Consider the following 23277-nt stretch of genomic DNA (forward strand, 5'->3'; position numbering starts at 1 on the left):
CTTAATTATTAAATAAGGACACGACAGTTCTTGGCATTGAGAAAATATTTTTATGTAATTTAATTTTTAAGTATTGCTATCATAATTCTGATAAGCTAATCAATATATTTTTTATTTCATAAATTTTGTTATCAATCATCAAGACTGATATACACTAAAAGCTATTTTTGGAATCATTGGTACTTTATTTTATTAAAATTTAAAAAAAAATATTGGACTTTTATTATGAACTTTTAAAACTAAAAATTTATTGAGTACAAAATGTACTCAAGTTCTATGCTACATACACCAGTTACACCACGCCCACCAAAGAGCATATAAAAATGTCCACACAGAAGACAGACAGTAAATTGGAAATATAAAAATATTCGTTTCGAAATCATAATTTATTTTTCTCATGCAGTGGTGATGAAAATGTGGGGAAGGAGATGTGATGATTTGGCGTTGGAGGAGATGAATAGGATTAGGAAATATCTCTTGATAGTTAAAAGTTAATTTTAAAAGAATATTGGCATAAATATAATATATATTTTCCAAAACTTTTTCGTTACTGATACGTTTATTCCAATTCACGGGCGGGTATCATAGCTGGCTGGCACTCTTTGTACTACTTGACATTTGAATTTTTCCTATAACAATGTTACAAATGATAGTGACTTGCTGTCACTGTCAAATTCGATTCTGGTTCAACAAGAAGTGAGATCGATCGTCTCGCTATAAAGTATAAACATAAGACTCACCTCGGTTTTATTGTGTTCTCCATTTAATTGTCTGTCATAAGTAGTATTTTATGCGAGTGGTCTGCAGGTATAAATTGCTTTTTAAATGTAAATCAGTCGTGGCATGTACACATCTTGTTTTGCGTGTTTTTATTTGTGTTGTGTGTTTAAGGCGGAATAACATGTATTCAATTGTGTGATTTAGAGTAAGTAAAATTGGTGAACCATGTCAGCATTAATAGCTTCAGTCAAATATGCTGCGAAAACACTAACATCGTTGGGGGCTGGAAAATGTATTTATATTTGCATTTATATCTCTATTTTATATTTATGCAATAGGTCCGATGTTATTTTGTGGTGTTAACTACACTATTCTATTCTCCGCCGAGGTGTTTAAAATATTCTTGATCTTATTAAGTTATAGTCTTAACCAGTTTTATACATGAATAGACTATTTTAATGTTTAAGAAAAAAATCTTTGGGAATTCCAAAAAAATTGTTTTTTTAATCATAGAAAATTTCTTAACAGTAATAGATTCAGGGAAATAAAATCTCCATATTCATGAAATTGGAAGATTTTGTTGCAGACCAGTGTTACTTTAAATTGGGAAGCTTTTGATGTAATTTTAATATATCACTTCTATTTTACTCTCTGTGGGATAATTTTTATATTAGTATTATAGAAATGTGTGTTATGGAGTATGCTTCTAGCATTCATTGTAGCTTCTCATTTCTATTAATACACACAATGAATGAATTAGCAACTATGTAACTATACTTTTAGGTGTCTTACAGCCTTTTAACACATTAGCCTTACAATATACACATCAATTAAGATATTACAGCAGTAAGAAAAAAAATAATAGCACAATGGTGGATCCCAAGAGAGTGGTGAGTTACGAAGACATGCTGAAGGTGATCCATCAACCAGAAAAGGTTATCATTGATGTTAGGAATATAGATGAAATTAAGGCAACAGGAAAGATACCTTCGAGCATAAATATTCCATGTAATTGTTTTATTTATTTTAAATATAATATTGATTGAAATTTATACTACATGCTGTGAGTGATACTTTCTACAATGCCAAAAGTAATAAATTAATTAAGAATGGCTAACTCACGTGTGATCGTCCGGTGACGGCATAGACTAGTTTCGGACCGTGAAGTCCTCAAAATAAACACTCACCCTGAAGATAGACTCCCGACAGGTCTGAAACTAGTTAGTGCCGTCACCAGACAATCACACCTGAGTTAAGCCGTTCTTAATTAATTTATTATTGTCTCACGAAAGTTTTAACAATTTAAGTAGCCACAAGTAATGCCTGAAAAACGAATAGAAAGTAGTAAAAATCAGGAGAAATTTTTGGTTTGGTTTGGTTGAAATCAATATTAGTGTAAGATGTCAGAGATATAAACAGGAACCTTAATTTTTGACTAAAGCCTTGTGGTTGTTAATACTACAGGCTGTAACTGTATTACTCAGCAACTATTGTTTTTATTTTATTGACTTTGTTTAAATATATCTCATGTTTTGTATTTAGTGGGCCAAGTACAAAATGTTTTAACATCAATGTCTGAAGACGAATTCAAAAAGAATTTTCAGCGGAGCAAGCCAACGTCATCTGATGAGTTGATCTTCTACTGTCAGTCAGGAAGACGGTCCTCTGAAGCCCTTGATAAAGCTTTGAAACTTGGATATTCCAAGTATGTATTATTTTGCTTTATATTTGTTATATTAAATAGGTTTAAGGCCTAGATTTGTGTGGATTGCCATTTAGTCAAATAATAAATAAGATGTTTATGTAAAATAAGTGCTTATTTCTTACTCTTTGACTGTTATAAATAACAGTTATGTTACAGAACTTTGTTCTTATACTCTAATCTGGGGTCAAATGTACAAATAAAAAAAAACATTTTGAAGTATTAATATTTAAAAAAAATCACTCATACTGGATGAAATAATTTATTTTATTAACATTTATTTTTGTTTCAGTTCAAAAACATACCTGGGTAGCTGGAATGACTGGTCTAGTAGACAGCAATAATAATTTTTTTTGTGTGATTCACAAAGCATAATATGAAATAATTAAAATAAACATTGTGCTGGTGTTATTTATGAATTGTTTACATCACCAATAAAATAATTAAACATATAAATTGTTTTTCTATATTTTATTTGTAAACCCAACATGTTCTATTCTTGTTATTTGCCAGTGTGTCAATGATAAATGTTATGTTTAAATAAAGTTTGACTTTCATAAACTATTGACAAAAATAAGAGTAATAGTTGTTATAGAATAACAAGATTGTTTAATATTCCAAGGTGCTTTCTCATCCTATATATCTTGGTGCTTTTTCTATATACATTATACATAACAAAAGAATAGCTTTCTTTATAACATGTTTTATATTTATGGTTTGTAACATTACAAGACTAATTTTTTTAAACATGTAAAATGGATAGTATATTTAAGTAGAACACTACCATAATCTACTGATTTTTACTTGCCCAATCTGTCCAGCTTCCGAGATAATTTTTAGTACTGTAACAAAAGCATTTATGAAATATTTACAGAATAAATTAAAGTACATTATGATAAAAATTAAACTTACTTTTTATATCCAATGCTTATAGCATTTTGTTGTGTCATTCCAGACCTCTTTCCAATCATGCAGTAAAAGATAATTTCTTTATCTTCTGATGGCTTTTTTTGTCCATACATTTGTTCAAATTCTTTCTCTGATAGTGAGTTCAGGGCAGTTGTTACATTTCCCACTTGAAAACAGATTTAAAAAATATATAAATATACAACTCTACACATCAATACTGTGTTATATTAGAATTTCAACTTACAAGGAATGTTAATGCTGTTAGGAATTTTGCCATGTTCTTTGATCTCGTCTGGTTCACGAACATCAACAATTAAAATATTTTTGTTTGATGTAGCATTTTTTACATAATCGTAGTCTACAATTATTTCTTGAAGTTTGGCATCTTCAGAGTATAATCGTCTTGACTGGTTCGTATTTATCGGTAAATTTATACTTAATGTACCTGAAAAAAAAAAATAAAGGAATAGCGGTTAGCGGTTACGATTAGTGTTATAATTACCATAGGACAGTTAATTTAAGTCATAAAGTATATGATAAAAAAGTAACTTACGCACGGTTGGTAGGGTTTTGTGTAAATTATATACAGATATGTTCAACATCTGTAATTTATTTATTGTATTTGGTAAAATCATTCTAGAAAAAAATCTTAGGGACATTTTTGATTTTAAATACAAAACTAAGCGATTCTTTTTTTGTGATTTTCACAAATAATCCCGCCTATACGATTTTCCAAAGTTTTAAAGTCTTCAAATTCAAATCAGTTCAAAACTAAAACTCGCAAGCTCCAAAGTATACATACATTTTTTACTTAATGTCAAATTGTCAGCTGTCACTGTCTCTAAGGATTCAAGATTCATTATTTTCAAATATTTGCACAGATACGCAGCGCTCTGAAAATTCCCAAGTCTCTGTTGTTATAATCTGTATTTTTTGCACAGATTGTTTGGGAAATCATAAAGAAAGAAAAAGTAGCTAATCTGACAGCTGGTTAACTCAATCTATTTCAGCCAAGTCTATGACACGGTAATAATAATACCGTGAGTGAGAGAGATACAGTTATACACAATTCCTGTGACGTGACAAAGACAGGGATAACTATCTTCCGTCCTTTTCTGCGTACCAGGGTTTGGGCTTTGTTTGGAACAAAGGTTGTCCCCTACAAACAACCTAGGTTGTCCCTAGCAAAGTTTGACATTCGTGCTATTTTTCGAAAATTGTGAGTACTTAGTGGCTGTAATTGTGCAAAAATATTTTGATATTACAGTTTTAGTAAGGTAAAGTTTATAAAACATGGTATACTGCTGTATCGTCGGTTGTAAAAGCCGTAGTGAGCGAAAAGAGAAAAACATAACCTTTCACTCGTAAGTACTGAAACTACGCACTTATTCACATGTATTCATACAAAATAAGGAAGAAAATACAAACTAGTTGTTCTTTACAGTCTTTGTAATAACTAATATGTTAAAATACGGGTAAAATCAGCTAAAATAAAATAGTATTTTTCGAACATTATGCGCCCAAACGCAGATGTCATTTGTGTCAAATAATATACTGTAGATCTGGGAAACAAGCGGCCATATTAAACTTCTTTTCAAATTGGTTGGTTATTACCCGTAAAAATAATACCACCATCTTGTTGTAAAAATTACCCTGAATTTAGGGGAAATAAATTATAGTATGTATAATGTATATAAATGAAACAATTCACATTTTTTATACTATTTTCAACAGATTTCAAAAGGAGTTTTTAATTCTGGTATATGCTGTGTTTTTAAATATTTGATACTTTCTTATCCCGTTGATTTTAAAGAGTATGCTTTTTAATTTGTCCCATGTAAATTTTGTTTCTTAGAAATTACAATCAAAATAGTTTAATATTAAGTAGTTTTACATGTAGTGTTCACTGTAATGATATACAGAGTAATTTAAAATTATATGACTATAATATTGGTATGTTTTTTGTAGCTTTTTATGAAGACTTAGGGCTTCGTGCATATCGAAGAAAAATAGGACATCGTTTGAATGCTCGTCTAATGGACCTAAGACTGAAGAGATGCCGCGCTTTGTTGAAGCAGTACGCGGGAAAAAAATATCGGGAAATTCTTTTTTTGGAGTCACTCAAGACATCCTTGATTAAGGCAGCCGCCGATATTGACATGGACCTCGTTCGTGCTGTGATAGACGACTGGCCGAGCAGATTGAAGGCCTGTATTCAAAATCACGGATGTCATTTTGAATAAACTTTAGTGTCATAAGAATCTATGTTTTGTTAAGTTCATTTTGGTATATAAATGGTCACATAATGAATAAACTTGTTTCAATTATTTTATATTAAACATGTAACAGAATTTATGACCTGACTAAGTATTACTAAAAAAATCTGTTTATGTAATCTTAGTCACATAAACAAAAATTACGCATTGTTTTTTATATTTATTACGTTTATTAATTACAATTTAATTGGGAATATATAAATTGGTCTATATTAAATTATATCGTAATTATTCATTTTCGGGACAAAACAAATAACTGGTAACCCCAATCCTTTTACTTATATATAGGTATAGTCTATAGTACTCTCTATCTGTCCCTTACGGGTGAACGCGCATGCCAAATCTATATAATTCTTCATCTGAGATTTCAGCAATCGGATTAATACTTGAGGAAATATGTAATATATTTTAATATAAAATAGAATCTTTCAAACATTGTAAGTTATTTTTAAGTTTATATGTTACACAATGTTATTCTTTTTTTGTTAAATGAACGGCAAAAAGTGATCTAAACAACCACGGTTACAATTTACAGTGTGTGCATTTGGCGACTGCATACTTTGTATTTCTTATTGCATTCTATTTCTATTCATGAGTTGTGTGTTAATAAACACAAGTGACTTAACTTGCAGATGTTACAAACATAGTGTATAGAAGAGTCGATTCATAGAAGTTTTGATGTAGTGTGAAATGGTTTCCTGTTGATATCGTCATAAATAATCAAACATGGGGTCCATGCGTCCAACGGGACGGTTCCTTTCATTCACGAACAACATACAAAGGACACAGAAACAACCTGGTAAGTATGTGATTTACGAAAGTAGAACTGAAGTACAGCATTCCAATGTTATGAATCATATCTGAACATAAGAAGGTAAATGCTCTCACTTTTACTTTCAAATAGTGTTAAATGTAAACATATCGCACCTTTAAAGTAAAACCGTTACTAAACGAAATTATAAAATTTTACAGGAGAGCCAATATTAGAAAAAAGTCACCATTTTTTGTCAATAAAATCTGAGTGTAGGGTTCTTTAAGACATTTAATGAGGTCTTATTATAGATCTCTGTTTACATTATGACACGTGATTTACGAAAGTAATTTTTTTTTCATTTACAGTATTATTTATTTTGATTTATATTATTATAGTAACACTTTACCATTAATAATTTGTTCATTATGGTATATTACTATGAAATTACAGTGCAACTGATGTTACTAAATAGAAAACTATTAAAATTTCATAAATACAATAATATTATTTAACATTTAAATTAAAAATCATAAAGTTGGCATTTGCTGTGGTGTTATAATATTACCAAATAAAAAAACATTCCAAAATTAATAGTGTTTTATTATAATTTAAAGAGAGATCCATACAATCATTTGGCATAGTTATTTATCAATCAGTCTTGAGAAATTTGTACCTTTAAATCACAGCATGTACGTATCTTACTATATTAACTACTTGTTATGTATCTTATTACATTTTTACAATCAGTTTGACGAGGAACAAACCAATTGGAAATAGCATTTTACTTAATTTAACAAAGTTACAATCACAGCATTATTTCCCTATCCACAAAAGCTACTCAGGGCTAATCAAAGTTATGTTGACTTGTAGGTATCACTTAATTAGAATAATGAGGCAAACCTATTGCCATATAAAATGTTATATAAAAAATTAATCTCGTAAAAAACTTAAAAATAATGTTATACTTATTGTTTTTCTAAATCAATAATCATCAATAATAAGTTGTCTTATTACAATAACATCTCGTTTTAGTATTGCTAAAACAAGATGCTGTTGTAATATGACAATGCGTAACTCTGTGGTATTATATTACTGTTAATTAAACTCTTTAGGTCGCTGTTTTTTCTATCACTTAATTTTAATCTAGACTGATATAAAGGCTTCAACTGGAAATCTTGAAGATCAGTGCTAGTACGTGTTCGAGACGAACGATTGTTACGGAATTGTATTTCTTTGAAATCTGTATCCGAGTAGGAAGTTTTATAATAAATGCCAACGTGGTTGAAATCTTGATGTTTTTCAAATTTCATTATTTTAATGTCACTCATTTTAACTGTTCCGCCTTCAGTATTTTTTGAAAATTGAGCACCGCATATCTCTGTAAGATTTTTTATATCAACAAAGTCTGAATAGCACATTTCGGTAACATTGTAAGGATTGCCTTTCTTTCGTGCAGTTCTGATAATGGCCACGTATTGATCTGGTGTGTACACAGGACCAGAACGTAAGCACTTTTTAACGGCTTTTTCTATCACAGAGTGAACAGAATCGTTTTCGTTTTGTGTGTGCCCACTAATTAAATATTTGTGCGTAATAGACTTAATTTTAAGAACAGATAAGGCATATAAATACATAGAAAACATAAACTTATTCTTTTGCTGACCACAGCAATTATCAGAATAAAATGTGATTCGTAAATTATTGTCATTTATTTCTGATGCCCTCTTTGTCAAATACTTCCAAACACACGTTGCTATTTCGTTAGCTCCTCTTAATGCCTCGACCTCGCTCCAGACAAAACAATCACAATAGTCTTTCGCTAATTCACTTATAGTAAAATTACAAACATTGAGCTTACACTTGTAATATAAAGTAGAAACATCTCCTTTCGGAAGAGGCAACACTGCCTGGAGGTCATAACAGGCAACAATGTAGTTTTCCTTAACCATTGTTTTGTCATTTGACTTTTCCTGGCGACATAATTCTTTTTCAAGCTGGTGTTGGTCGTATCTGTTTTGTAATTCTATTGTTTTATCAACAGCGTTTTTAAAGCTAATGCATAGTTCGCACTGGTCTTTTTTAGGTGTGTGAAAGCCAATGTTGTAATCTTCATTAAACACTTTTCTATATGTATGAATTTTAGCAGCTTCAACACCATCACTCAAGCATTGTGTTTGGTAGTCGGTATAAAGATCTGTAAGGTTTTTACCCCCATCAATAAATTCACGAGTCGTTTGTTGTCTTACATAATGAGATTCAATTCTTGGGATTGAGTCTATGTGGTTTTTTATTCCTTTAATTATATCTGAGCTTATTTTGTACTGTTTTCCATGTTTACCCCTTTTTTCTTCTTCAATCGTTCCCGCTTGGTTCTTTTTTGCTATTACAGTTGCAATAGGTCGATTATTAATGGCCAATGTGTTCTTGAAGAATGTTTTACAGATACGATGCTTAATATTGTTAATCTCGAATGAAAATGAATGTTTGGGTCCTCTATTGCTATTATGTACTTTATATTGATACTTAGGTGTAATAACATTAATACACTTTGCAATATAATCTCTTTGTCTAGATAAATCTCCCATTTTCCAATAATTGTCAAAAATAATTTCTCTGTCTTCCTGTTTGATCAATTCGCTGCACTTTAGTCTACATTTTTCCCCACATGGGGGTCCTATCTGCTTCTTTGGCATGACTTTTTTTAACTGGGACACAGAAGTATATTGTTGCCCACTATTACGAAGTCTTTTAGCATCTTGCCTCACGGATGCTTTTGGAAATCCTTTACGCCTTCGTTTGTTCGGAGTTCTGTTTTGTTCTGGAGGACCCAAATTATTTTCTTCAACTAGTTGTACAGAGATACTATTTTGAGGAGTGGGGCTAAATAATACACGCCTAGGTGGGGTTGCTGGTACATAATCAGGATCACAATCTGCCTCATCAGGGGAAAAGTCCTTACCCGATTCAGACGCACTAGATGAAGATGATGAAGATGAACTTGTTGATGATGAACTTGAAGATGATTTCGAGCTAGTTGAATTGGATCTTGGTCTACTGCTAGGACCTGGTCTGGTAAGGTCTTCTTCTGGAGTTAATTCTTGAAAACCAGTACCGCTCAAATATGGATTTGGTATTCCGTCATCAACTGGTTGAACATCAGCTTCCATAGTATGACTAACGGACTGAGGTAGTGCTTGTTCTTGTAATAAAGAAGGAGATCTACAAGTATCGACAGTAATCGGATTTGCATCGCGTGAAAAATTATAATCCAGGTCGTCCATGGATATTAGTTTGGGGTTTTCAGTACTTACGGAATCTTTCTTAGATTCCATAGCCTCCAAAATGCGTGACAAACGTGGGTTCCGTAAATACGCCATGACCTGAAGCAAGTGGTTTTATTATTATTATCGTATAATTATTATGATTGACATTTTAACTTAAATAAATTTAGTTACTTTAAGTACAACTTTTATTTATATTAGTAGTAAAGTGATACTAAAAGAAATGTGTAACGTTATTATTAACTGTTTCATAAACTATGAAGTAAATTTTAATACTAGATGGAATTTAAACAAAATGTAATATTTTACTTCTAAAATTTTTATGCAAACTTACGTTACGTAGAGAAATAAACTGTGACTAACATAAATGTCCCACTATTGTAATTAAGGATATGATTTAATTTACTCTTTACTTATTGTAAAACTGTAACTAAACAAATGGTTACTCTTTATAGATAAACGTTATTGGAATAATACCTAAAAAAATAAAAAGCAAACTGTGAATATACAAACAGTAACATTTTATCAATGAAATTTTATTATGAATTGCGTAATTTCATAACACAAAAACTGTGTTTAAACAAATTGAAACACTTTTCCTATTAAAACAAATTAACAACTTACCTTTTCTGTGACTTACAGCCGTGTTTATCCAAATAATAACACTGTTACTTTAAACTTCCGTTATCACTCTTCTACGAACATGTTCTTACTGATATAGACACAATATTGTATTTCGCGAGCCGATCATAACTCGGTTTAGTAACGCTTTAATTTACCGCTAGGTGGCGTAAAATACAATATTTTACAAAAATGACAAGTTTATGTTGTAGTTTACGTATATTTTACATAGATGGCATTGATAACTCAATTCATGAAAATTTTCGTTTAGTAACGGTTTTACTTTAAAGGTGCGATATGTTACAATACAAAAATCTATGTGATCAAGAATACACATAAAGTGTATATATTATTTATAAAACATATCTTATTTGGAAAATAATGTAATTTTTAGTATATTCTGAATATGATGTTGCATTGTACCATTTTATATGTTTTTACCAAATAAGAACAATAAATATCTATGTTATATTATATATTTTTGTTTTATATTAAATATAATATTTAAACTTCTCCAATGGGATATAGTGTTTTTATTATTATTATTTACTTAGTTGAAATAAACATTTTAGGACTTAATACAGTTTCCTACAAAACTATATAAATAGTTTGACTGTGGGATTGTAATGATAAATTACTAATGATAAATGGTAAATCACAGAATCATTATGATAAATTACTGATCAATTTGTAATTATTAATTTTATTACTATTTTGTCATTTATAGTAGAAGCAAATGTTGAACAATGACCAGATTGTCACTATGTGACATAAAAATATAATATAGATGTAAATTTTTCTATGAAAAGAATCTGGCCAGGCAAGGTTTATCAATAACCAGTTTACTTCTTTACTAAAATTTAGTGCAATTATGACAATGATTATGACTATATTTGCACTGTACTCACATGTGATCATCCGGTGACGGCACTGGCTAGTTTCGGACCCGTCAGGGGTCCATCTTCAGAGCGAGTGTTTATTTTGAGGACTTTGCAGTCATGTCGCGTCTCACACTCAGTCAAAACTAGTCAGTGCTGTTACCGCATGTGAGTTAAGTTGTTCTTAATTAATTTATTATTATGTTTCACGAATGTTTAAACAATTTAATATTTGCACTGAATGTGTTAGTATAGTTTTAATCTGGTCATTGTTGATACTGGTTTTTTATTTGGACAGTGTCAAATGGTTTCCCACAAAGTCTGTCAGGAAGTGAGACAGATGTATCTACATCAAATGAGAATTTGTCAAGAGAGGAGCGCTATGTCGTCCGGCATACAGCTAGAGTTGAACCTCAGGGTCAAGAGAATCAAAGTCAAAACAATAACAATGGAAATAATAGAAACTCATTAAAGGTATATTTTTAAAGATTTTGTTTGAACACTCACATTCACATTATTTCTTTAACACACTTACATAATAGCAAAACGGGAGTGAAACACATATTTTGCTCCATATACATATAGTGTGAGGTCATGAGACCTACATGAGACTTATAGCATCCAAGAGTTTAAATTTATTTTAAAACTAGTGTTATTTTATATTATTGTATTAATTTGTTTGAAGGAAAGTGTAACAGGCAGCAATCGTAATTCTCTGAAAGATTCTGTAGGAGGCGGCAACAGCAATAGAAGTTCTTTAGATGTGTCTTCATCTTCTTACAATACTCTCATTATTCATAATCAAGACGATTCTTGGCCTACAAGACCAACGCCGATTCGGTCAGTTTTTTTTTTAAATTTTTATACTAACTTTTTATAACATAACCTAAAACAAACAAATCTGTTACCATTTAAATAATTTGAAGCTCTTTATTAACTAAGGTCATATTTATTTAAATGAAAAAACTTAGTAAAGACTTAAAATCAGTATAAACTTTGATATCAAAGGATATATTTTTATTCTAGAGAACACGAACGAACAAACAGTGAGGTTAAACATCCTAATACTCAATCTTCTCCATATCATACATTAAAGAAAACTGAGGGGAAAAAACCTAGTGGCATACCATTGCCCAAGATGCATAAAGAACAAGCTGTAACAACTAATGCTAACTATATTGATATTGGCGGTCAGAGGATCTATACTAGCCCACCGGATCACGGAGTTCAGGTAGAAAAAATTTAACAATGGCTTATTCATTCAGATTTAATTTTTTTGGACAATGAAGATTGAATCTTTGAATAGAGTTTAGATGAAGTTACAGTTCACTGTTTGATTCATCTCTCTCAAATTATAATGTAAACATAATGTGACAGGAAATAACGGAGATCCCGGATGACTTTCTGAACCAGTCATCGGTACTGAAGCACCTGGCGAAGGAGGTGGCGCAGTCGCCGACCCCGCGCGGGCCCACGCCACCCGCCTCGCCGCGCGCCTCGCCCCGCACCTCCCCGCGACACCGCGACCGCGCCAAGGACAAGCTCAGCAAGGATAAACTCAGCCTCTCCAGATCGCAGCCTGATCTCACCAGGTATGTAAGGATTTTTACGCTATTATTGAAAAATCTTTTATAATAATTATGTCTTATTCTTAAAACGTTGCTTTTGAAAAGTTAATAGCATAATATACTATTGAAATTGAATATCTTAATTTAATTATATTATATAAAAAAATTGTTAGTAAATATATGTATGTCAGTGTGGGTGTGGGAGTGCGCGCGGTGCCGGGTGGGTCCGAGTCTAGTGGGTGGTGCAGCGGCGGCGAGGGCTCGCTGGAGGAGTCCGATGATGCCTTCGCCGCGGTGCTGGATGCGCTCGCCGCTGAGAACCACCAGCTGAAGAGACAACTCGTCGACGCTTGCGAACGCGTCGCCAAGACCACAAAGGTAGAGTACAATCAAGATCATTCTATAGGTTTGATAAAGCAGTCATGAATCTTTGGGCAATGGTTTCTGTTTAGTTGGTTCTTAGGATGGTTTCTTAGTTTCACAATATCCTTAGTTCTATTTACACTTGTACAGTTGGAGGAGGAGGTGGAGAAGGTGCGCCGCGCTCACGAGGAGCTGGTGGGGTCTTGTGAGAGACGCGAGAGGCTGGAGCGTGCGGCGCGTCTGCGTCTGCAGGCGGATTGCCGCAGACTGCACGATCTCAACAGAGCACTCAAACAACAGGTACTGATCTCTCTATAAATGTTTTGGAAACGATTGTTTTTGCACAGCTCCGAATTAAATGCGTCTGCTGAAATTCCTGATGGTTAATTTTACTCTTATTATTACTTCGAATCCTCACCACTGCTACCAACTGCAATGGCAATGATCAAATAAGCACAAAATACAACAGTTTATAGCCTGTCTATGTATAAAGGTTAGTGCAGCCAGTCCACAGATTATATTTGCTAACACGAGTTAGTACTAAGTTGCTACACTAGCGCCAGTATTGTCTCTATCAAGTGATGATGATTTATAGGTCTTTCAAGGTCTAGTTTACTAAATTTCCTTTATTAATATACTATACGTATTTGTAGTAAATGCCTTGGCATACTTTTTTAGGTCAGTTATCAAATCTCGTTAGTTTTAAAGTGTAAAATGTTGTGTGTAGGTGGAGCTAGTGTCTCAGGGTGTGCGCAATGAGAGCGACAGTAACGCGGAGGCTCTACGCAAGGAGTTGCAGAACAGGGAGATGCTCATCGCACAGCTCATCACACAAAGTATAATGCTCATATTAAATAAGCTGTCGCCCGCGACTTCGTCCGTGTGAAATAAAAAAAACTTAATTTGTAGCCTATGTGTTCTTTCAGACTATTTTCTAAATTTATACCAAATATCAGCGAGATCCATGCAACCGTTCTGGAGATACCTTGTAATAAACATCTATCCATACATCCATCCATCTATCCATGCATCTAAAAATTCGCATTTATAATTTACTAGTTGTCGCCCGCGACTCTGTCCGTGCGGAATTAAAAAAAAAAACTTAAGAAGTAGCCTATGTGTTCTTCTAGACTATGTTCTACATCTATGCCAAATTTGATCTAGATCCATTCCGTTCCGGAGTTACCTTCAAACAAACACCCATCCATCCAAACATTCGCATTTATAATATTAGTAAGACGTAAGATAATGATAAATCAACGTTTATTATTGTTGTTGTTAGACAAGGAGCTGGCTTGTGCCAAGGAGCGGCAGGAGATAGAGATGTCTGCCCAGCGCGCCACACTGCAGGAGCAGCGCACTCACATTGACATCCTCGACACAGCGCTCACCAACGCACAAGCAAACGTCGTACGTCTAGAGGAGGAGGTATGTACATTATTTCACCTCACCCTTTCACCAGGAAAACATCGTGATGCTGCACATATCTGAGAAGAAATTCAATGATATGTGCGAAGTCAACCCGCACTTGGCTGTGGTTGACTATGACCTAGTCACCTCTTACTTGGGGTAGGCTCCGAGCCCCTCGGTGGGGACGTATAGTGAGCTGATAATGATGATGACCCTTTCACCCCCTCTTGCTCCTTCCACTTATTGTCTTCTGACTCCTTTTGCCACTACTTCTTTTAAAAGAAATTACCAATTCATTCTTTGTTCGATTTCTCTATCTCATTCTGTTTTCTCTACTTTTTCGTATCCTTTTCTTTTAAGCTTATTATTTCTTGTGTTTTTTTTTAAATGAGTGAGTCTAATGCAATATGTAATGGGGTCTGTCGGACCACGTCACGGCTACCAGCCTCGACTCATTTAAAAATAGATTAAATTCATGAGTTATACAGAAATCTCTGTATGACTATGAAGAATTTTTTGACTAAAAATGTATATATGTATATTGTGTGCTCATTTTTAATTAAATCATTTTGTGTAAACAATTTCTATATTGAGATTTTGTAATCATATGATATATTTTATATCTTTTACTTTTATGATCTGTAATTTATATATCTATATATACAAAAATGAATCCTTATATCCTTTGGTCACGCTATCACGTGAACGGTGGACCAATTTCACTTTTTTTTGTTGTGTTTGTTATTGTCAGGAGAAGGTTCTTATTGTTGCGGCCTCGGGGTTGTATACAGCCTTTTTACTTCAGCCTTTTTGGACACTTCATAGAATACTAGCTTTTACCCGCGACTCCGTTCGTGCGTAATGAAAACTAATGCACACAAGATAAAAAAAAAGTTCCTATGTCCGTCTCCTAGTTCTAAGCTACCTCTCCATCAATTTTCAGCTAAATCAGTTCGACCGATCTTGAGTTATAAATAGTGTAACTAACAAGACTTTTTTTATATATATAGATTCTTATTAATTAATTAAGAAACGGCTTAACTCCGGTCGCGGTCGCGTCGCGTCTCGCACCAGTGCGAGACGCGACGCGACCGCGAAGTCTTCGGATTAAACACTCGCCCTGAAGATGGACCCCCGATGGGTTCGAAACTAGTCGGTGCCGTCACCGGACGATCAAACGTAAGTTAAGCCGTTTCTTAATTAATTAATTATGATGTCTCACGAAAGTTTGAACAATTTAGATTCTTATTTTTGACATATTTCAGTTTTGACGTTTCTTGGATGGATGGATGGATAATGATGTTTGTTTGAAGTTATCTCCAGAAAGGCCTTAATTAAATTTAGTATTGATATAAAACATAATCTAGAAGAACATATAGGCTACATATTAAGTTTTTTTTAATTTAGTTCCATGCAGATGAAGTCGCGGGCGACAGCTAGTTAATAAAATAGTATTTATATATAGCGAAAGCGCTGCGCCTCCTTACTGCGCCGAATGCGTGACAGCCATAACGTTATCCTGAATGCATTGTTGGATAGGTGGGACTCAGTGATGCTGGCTCGCTGGATAAATATACATGTAGACTAGCGTATTCTTGTATCACTGAGTAACAACCATATCCCGGTCACGAATAGTTTATAGTTTATTTTGTTTTATTTATTTTTTCTCTTTATTTTTGTTACTAACATTACTTATTAAGTCTTTACTAACCCTAGTATAATAATATGGATCTTTGTAGTCTGAATTAAATAAACATTATTATTATTATTATATGTTTGTAGTGTCGTCATGCGAGCGGTTATGTAGAGCGTGTGTTGGGACTTCAGCGTGCTCTGGCCTCACTACAGCAGGCCTCAGACCGTCGCGAGCACACCGAGCGCAAGCTTCGCGCACAGCTTGAGAAGGAGCTGCAGACGTTGCGGTAAAACTACATCAATATCCATACATATTTAGACATTATACATGATACATACACAATTCTAGAAATTTTTAAAAAATGGTTTTTTATATGATAATTTTCCTTTATTACAAGCAGCCGATGGATGGATAAAAAGACAATTCACTTTGCCAAATTATACAAGTAAGAAAGGACAATGAGTAGAGAGTAAGTGGAAAGTAGAGTGAATAGGCATTTACAAAGCTAGCGTGTACCATCTTTAGACTTCATCATGTGGGATCGTGGTGAAGCGCTAGTTTTTTCAATATAAAAAGAGTGTGAAATAAGGAGTAAAGTATGTATATGTTGTGCAGTAAACGCGAGTGCAACTGCGGAGGTGGTGGGGGCGGGGCGGGAGGTGGTGTGGGCGGGGCCGCGGGGGGCGGGGCGGGGGAGGCGGAGCTGCGGAGGCAAGTCCGCGAGCGTGATGAAAGGCTGCTGGCGCTGGAGGGGGAGTGCGCCAAGTGGGAGCAGCGCTACCTGGAGGAGGCGGCGCTGAGACAGGCCGCCGTATCCGCAGCCTCTATACCTAAGTACAGTACTTTCAAGTTCTATGTGCTTTGTTTAAAAATTACATGTGATTATTGTAACTTGAATAAACTTACATATTTTGACTTGTTTTAAATAATGTTGATATTCATTTTGTTCAGAGACGTAAAAATAGCAGCTCTGGAGAAGACGTCAGCGGAGTCCGAGCGGCTGATGGCGGAGGCGCGCTGTGAGAAGATCCGGCACATGGACGAGCTGCACTCCGCACAGAAGAAGGTGGCTGATTTAGAGAGCAGGTAACAAATATCGACACAAATATATACTCGATATATTTTGATAACGACACTTAATCATAAAGTAAATTATCAAAATTCATGATTATAATTGTGGTAAAACTATAAAAAATATTTATTGTTATTGGTTCTTTTCTTTTATGTTGCAGAGTGAAGGAGTTGGAATCTAAGGTGGCAGAACGCGACGCCATGATCAAGGTGCTGCAGAAGCACACTAGCGCCGCATACGACAGCGGTGCATCTTTACGTAACAATTCTAGCCGAGAGGAACTTGGTAAGAGACAAATTTAGCTCAAATTTGGTAAAAAAAAGTGTAAAAAATATATGCTATGCTATTTTGTCATATTTTTTTACAGTGGGCCTGTCGTCAGGTGCGTCGTTCTCCAGCGCGGAAGGTGTGGGCTCAGTGGGCGGTGGCGTTTCGCGATATCGCCATCTGGCGCGCAGGAACTATTCGCCACATAACGACAACGCCAGCGGTAATAAAGCAATCTCACTCACTCTTACACTTACTGTAGTTAAATTACTTAATAAATATACCTACAGAGTTTTCTCGCTAATGTTGTAATTGCAAATGCTTTGTCTACCTTTGATCGTTGGAGGAGGAAACACACAGAAATATAATATTTCCCCTTCCCATCCTTTCCTTATAAGAAAAGGGAAGGAAAAAACTACTAGAATTAGGCCTCTAGAATGATCAGTGTAGGATATTCCGTCATTGTATTGTTAAACATTTGTATGTACATGTTGTGTGTGCTTCTCAGGTTGCGGTTTCGACAGCACATCACTGCGACTGGACGAGCAGCTGGCGGCGCTGGAATCACGTCTGGAGAGACCACCCGTGCCCGCTGTGAGTTACCTGCCCGCCCCCACCACCTCGCCCCCCACCAACTGCGACACGCCACGACACAATTACTACTGACAATACACACAGTCTACCTTTATCTAACGTGACACGGTGTTACTAAATTATGTGCTGGTCACTATCCCTTAAGCCCAATTTCCACTAATGAGTTTAAGCGACTGCTAGTATTGCATTTCTAAGTTAACGTGTCTAAGAAAGTGTTTAAGTGGCGTTCCATTTAAGTACTATAATTATTTATTTTAACATTTTATATTACAATTAATTTCTACTTGTATATCCAACAACAGACATATACCAAGTTCGTATAATTCAGACATCACTGTATACATTCCGTTTTTGTTATTTTATTATAACAACATTCCTTCAATACTTGAGCTTTCGTGTTTTGTGTGATTTTACATTTGTGTGAAGTGATTTTTAATCTAACAAGCTTTCTAACAATTCGCCCTATAATTATGAAAATAATGTCACAATTAATTTTATTATAGAAAGATTTTTGATGTGAAACATCTATAAGCTCACTTGTAAACCGAATTGTTGGCGTGGCGACGCTTGCCGTGGCGACGGGTCGCCACGCTATACTGAGGTATACATATATTTTATTTGAATAATATTATCTTTTATGCATATTACTTGTACACACACGATGTTTCACATCTACCAGGCGTCCCATGACGGCTCGCATTTTTTTTTTGTTTTTTTTTTTAAATAAATTTATCGATGAAAATATTATAAAATTAATGTGATTTTGTAAAACTGTTGAGTTGTTGTATTTTTGCAAATTTAAATTGTAAACTATAAGTAGAAATATTTGATAATTAAAAAGTTACGAATCACAAAACTCGTTAATAGATCTAAAAAATTTGTATGTCAAATTTTGTTTTAATTGATGATATTAAAAGTGCCTTAATGTGGTGTTCTATCATAATACAGGTGGTATAAATAGTATACATGTAGTATACATTTGGTATACTGGTAGTATACATGTGGTATATATTAAGTATCAGTGCCAATAATTTAATATTGAGTAACGGAATCTCGCGAATACTCCACTAGTCCTAGCAACTAATTACTCGAAGTGATCTTTTCTCAAGTATTAAAAAAGAATATATAATATTGGTCACTACAGTAATACCAAAGTTGGGATCAAGATGTGTTTGAAATTTCTTATGTTTTTGACACTGTATATAATGTAAATTAGGTGTAAGTTTTTTTTTAATAACGTATTTATTGTCTATTTAAAATTATATCTGAAAAAAAGCCTATGGAATAGTACATCTTGATACTTTATTGACTATCTTTGTATATTATAGGCAGCTTTTTTCTGTATAGTGCCTTTTTTATCTTTTATACAAAAGGTAAACTTAAGGTGTTTTTGTATACAAAATGTATCTTTCATATTTCGTATAACAGTATAATTCCGAGGCTTTCTGATTTAAGTTAAGATGTTTTAATGCAATGTATACAAAAAAGGTTATTTAATTTAAATAATTATGTAATCAATATATTTTCTAAAAAGGGATGCATGTTTAAAAAAAATAAAAAATGATGTTTTGTTTGTTGTAGTTTTACTAGTTTCCTAACACGTCAGCTTTTTTGCGTCAAAAATAATTATAATAAAGGAAAAATGTAACCGTTTTCATTAAAAAAATTTGCAGGCTGCATTAGAGTGTTGTTGCCTCATTAACATGCTTTGTTTGAAGTGTTTAGTTGAAATAACGAATACACTGCTCCAATAAGAGATGAAAAAACTCTACTTAATGTTTCGTACTCCTCACATTAAGAGATTTATGTTCGTAATGAAAATGAACTATGGCCACTCATATTGGAGTAACTTAAAAAATTATGGACGTGAAGCATTTTTCTCATACAGGTAAGTAAGAGTATTTATTAATTGCTTTGGTTTGTGCGAGATTTTCCTAACAAAGAATACAAAAAGAATTCATCTTCCATCTCTACTATTTACAAATAAATAGCTTTCATAATGTAATATGCATCTATAGCGCGGCCTATGCTGTTTCCCCGGGTTGGGTGGGGTGGGAGTGGGGGGCCGCACTGGTGGTGCTCGGGGTGGGGGTGGCGGAGAGGAGGCGCTGCTGCTGGAGCGGCAGGGACGCGCTTCACAGCAGACGCGCGCTGCCAGCTTGCCGCCGCCACCCTCCGCCCTACCCCGTCCACCGCGCAAGCCTTCCGCCAGGAACACCAGATACGACAGGCTCGAACACAACAACAGGAAGGTGAGATTTGCAAATAAAAGAGAAATAGTCTCTCAATAAAATCTACTATTTTGACGATCCAAAGTTGTATGGAAAAATTAAAGTAATATGAAAGAGTTTATAAAAGTTGCAAATATTTATTCTTAACCGCAATTCATTGAATTATAATATTTTTTTACAATTACAACTGAATTGTGGAATTCGGTGAAGGAAAGTTGGCACTTAAAAAAATACGTTTCCTTATAAATTTTATTAACGGTAAAAAATAAAACTTTTCTTGCAATAAAATAAATGAACGTATTTTATTTGGTGACGTGGGCGCAGTATAGAACACATGTGAGCCGCGTCCTTGACAAATGCATGCATAAGAAATCGTATGCCCCGCCTCACCGACCTAGTGAAAGTGACGATTCTCTCTCGGTGTTTGGTTTCTTTAACACTTATAATTACGCAGATATATTATTAGATACATTTATAATTCTGCATATTTTTTAAAAGTACCTATTGTGTTGATACGTTACTAAATGTCTCCCTCATAATGATTGATTGAAACGACTTCCTGGACATAAAATACAAATAGATACTAGTATGCGTTCATAAACACAAAGGTTATAGATTCTTAGATTCTCTGTCACACTCCGTCTTTAATTAATCCATTAGGGAAACTCCTATTGTTCATCTCTCATACAAAATCTTCACTAAGGGTGACCACTTAACTAATCGGAGTATTTAAAACCTTAAACACAATGAAAACTGTTAATACACCAAGAGAAGAACACAATAATCTTTGACTTTTTTTAGGATTCGGATGGATCAGGTTCGATAGCATCTACTGCATCTCGTAGCTCCCCCCTGCCGTACGACACGGTGCGCAAGCTGCCCTCTGTGCCGACATCGGCGTCGCTCCCCGCGGCGGAGTCCCGGGAGTCCCTGGTACGCCCGCGGGACTCCAGCTTACCCTCGCCCTCCAAGCTGGCCGTGTACGCCGCCGCACGCAGAAGATCCGCTGAATCAGCGAAAGATAATAAACGACCACAACACCATTACAGAATACAGTTTTAACCGATTGATGTAGGATAGCATTATGCAATGTCGTTCAATGCTACAAAATATTGTTTTAGTTTTAACAAAAATAAACACACTGTTATTAATTCTAGACACCAAAATTGCTCATTAAAATAAATATAAAAAGTAATAATTCACTTACAAAGCCCAAGATACCTACTTGAAAATTCTCAGTAATTTTACGATAGAGTTCTAATAAGTCGCGATGTTAAAAATAAGAATTGAATATTTTAAAAAAATATATTAATTAAGATAATGTAGGTTTGGTTTTTTTTATGTATAAAAATTTCACTTCTTTTTCGATTGATAAATATTTTTTTAATCTTGAAAAATGCACATATAACCTACATACAAGTTGTTGATAATTTGAACTAATTGGTTATTAGTCCATTATTATCTCGACCTAGTTATGCTAAAATTATCAAAGTAAATGTATGATGTTTGAAATTTGTAAAAAAAAATCGTTAGTATTTCTGTCTCATTGAGATACGGAAAATCATTTCACACTACCGAAGAATGCATGTTTAAGTCACAAATAAAAGTAAAGTCTGTTTTTATTGTTATTAGTTTTCTATATTAAAAATACAGTGAAATAATGTCTGATAACTTTATAGGTACAGTCACCTTCGTTCGCGATGTTCCAGTTACAAATTGTCTTTGCAATGAAAAAAACTAATCCCTTTGTTACGAATAAAGAATATGTTGCTTGTACCCCTGACTTTTATATAGTATGCAGTTTGAAAAACATCCGACCTCTATTGATTCTAAGCGTACAAGTTGTTCAAGTTGTTTAAAGAATTCTTATTTAAAGGATTACCGCCAGCAAATACCACTGTACCGTCATACATAACCAAATACAATGGAATGAATTTATGTATTTGGTAGAAACTCGAAATTCGTTGCATCTATTTTTATTAGAAATTGTTTGTAAACGATGTTTTCGAGTGGATTTGAAATAGCCTGCTGATTGTCTGTTTGTAAGTTTTATTGTGTGTTTGATAATAATACGATCGAATTGGTATTTAGTGTTTGATTTATTTAAACATAACTATCGAATAAAACGATTATCGATTTAATACGAACAATTGATGTTGAAACGAAAAATTATAAATTTTATTCGACGTTTAGACATTTAAATTACATTATTTGGTCTTAAAATATTATAAATAAATGTATGAATAAATTTTAATTAGTGATTAAATCGAGTGTTTGACTTTTTAATGTATGTTTTTTTACACCGTCCAATTATTTGTTTAGTTGATCAAAAGATTTACATTACACCTTCGCGTAAAGATTTTTATTACATTATAGATTATGTAAAGACTGAATCCCAGAATTGAACAATGTACTATGTATCCATTGTAACATTTTATTAATTTCTTATAGTTTTTTTTTTACTTGAAAATTATATCCTCACTAAACAGCTTACGTAGATTCCATCGATTGGTTTATAGTACAATAAAATTATTGTAGAATTATACTGTCTTTTATTTAAATGTTTCCTACATTTTTATCGTATATAATACTAGTTTTTGCCCGCGACTCCGTTCCCACGGAATTTAAAAAAGGAAACGGGATAAAAAGTATCCTATGTCCGTATCCTGGTTCTCAACTACATACCCATGAATTTTCAGCCAAATCGGTTCAGCCGTTCTTGAATTATAAATAGTGTAACTACACGACTTTCTTTTATATATATAGATTTCGGTTTTATCTAAACTAAGGTGTGGGACCAACAACCGCCAATAGAAAACTTGAAAACTTCCCAAAATTATTTACTAAAAAAATATATACTACTTACATATTAATCAAATTCAGTATTATCAGCGTAATTAACTTCACGTTTTAACAGATGACATTAAAATTTGATATAATTATATTTATAAAATCTGGAACTAGCATTAAAACTGAATTATACAGAGACAAATAA

At 33.6% G+C, this 23277-nt stretch overlaps 4 protein-coding genes across 7 annotated transcripts; 2 read left to right on the forward strand and 2 right to left on the reverse strand.

Moving 5' to 3' along the window:
• Positions 1–657: 657 nt before the first annotated feature.
• On the forward strand, positions 658–2942 carry LOC106717460 (rhodanese domain-containing protein CG4456-like). Of its 3 annotated transcripts, none has more exons than XM_045678983.1 (4): positions 658–925; positions 1504–1728; positions 2263–2425; positions 2715–2940. In XM_045678983.1, the coding sequence occupies exons 2-4, from the start codon at positions 1590–1592 to the stop codon at positions 2764–2766; spliced, it is 354 nt and encodes a 117-aa protein (XP_045534939.1). In that variant the 5' UTR covers positions 658–925; positions 1504–1589; the 3' UTR covers positions 2767–2940. The 3 variants fall into 3 exon arrangements, with proteins under 3 accessions (XP_045534939.1, XP_045534938.1, XP_045534937.1); XM_045678982.1 differs by having other exon boundaries at positions 658–807; positions 2715–2939; XM_045678981.1 differs by lacking the exon at positions 658–925 and adding an exon at positions 932–1012 and having other exon boundaries at positions 2715–2942.
• Positions 2943–3142: 200 nt separating this feature from the next.
• LOC106717457 (rhodanese domain-containing protein CG4456) lies at positions 3143–3912 on the reverse strand (the record flags this gene model as incomplete). Its single annotated transcript, XM_045679049.1, has 4 exons — positions 3143–3264; positions 3335–3497; positions 3576–3776; positions 3885–3912. Coding segments are annotated over 4 exons (444 nt in total), but the record flags the coding sequence as incomplete, so codon positions are not given.
• A 2052-nt stretch (positions 3913–5964) lies between these two features.
• LOC106717456 (angiomotin-like protein 2) lies at positions 5965–21491 on the forward strand. Its single transcript, XM_045678871.1, has 18 exons — positions 5965–6044; positions 6240–6406; positions 11440–11615; positions 11827–11981; positions 12168–12372; positions 12519–12733; positions 12901–13087; positions 13223–13372; positions 13800–13908; positions 14355–14500; positions 16265–16404; positions 16734–16952; positions 17070–17204; positions 17351–17475; positions 17558–17680; positions 17966–18051; positions 20070–20303; positions 21084–21491. The coding sequence occupies exons 2-18, from the start codon at positions 6334–6336 to the stop codon at positions 21342–21344; spliced, it is 2739 nt and encodes a 912-aa protein (XP_045534827.1). The 5' UTR covers positions 5965–6044; positions 6240–6333; the 3' UTR covers positions 21345–21491.
• On the reverse strand, positions 6914–10557 carry LOC123721175 (putative protein TPRXL). Of its 2 annotated transcripts, none has more exons than XM_045678872.1 (2): positions 10267–10557; positions 6914–9741 (listed from the first exon to the last, which is right to left on the reverse strand). In XM_045678872.1, exon 2 carries the CDS (start codon positions 9736–9738, stop codon positions 7399–7401), a length of 2340 nt encoding a protein of 779 aa, XP_045534828.1. In that variant the 5' UTR covers positions 9739–9741; positions 10267–10557; the 3' UTR covers positions 6914–7398. The 2 variants fall into 2 exon arrangements, with proteins under 2 accessions (XP_045534828.1, XP_045534829.1); XM_045678873.1 differs by lacking the exon at positions 10267–10557 and having other exon boundaries at positions 7870–7943; positions 8971–9896.
• Positions 21492–23277: the final 1786 nt, after the last annotated feature.

This window comes from Papilio machaon, chromosome 8 (genome assembly GCF_912999745.1).
Source record: "Papilio machaon chromosome 8, ilPapMach1.1, whole genome shotgun sequence".
Taxonomy (NCBI): Eukaryota; Metazoa; Arthropoda; class Insecta; order Lepidoptera; family Papilionidae; genus Papilio; species Papilio machaon.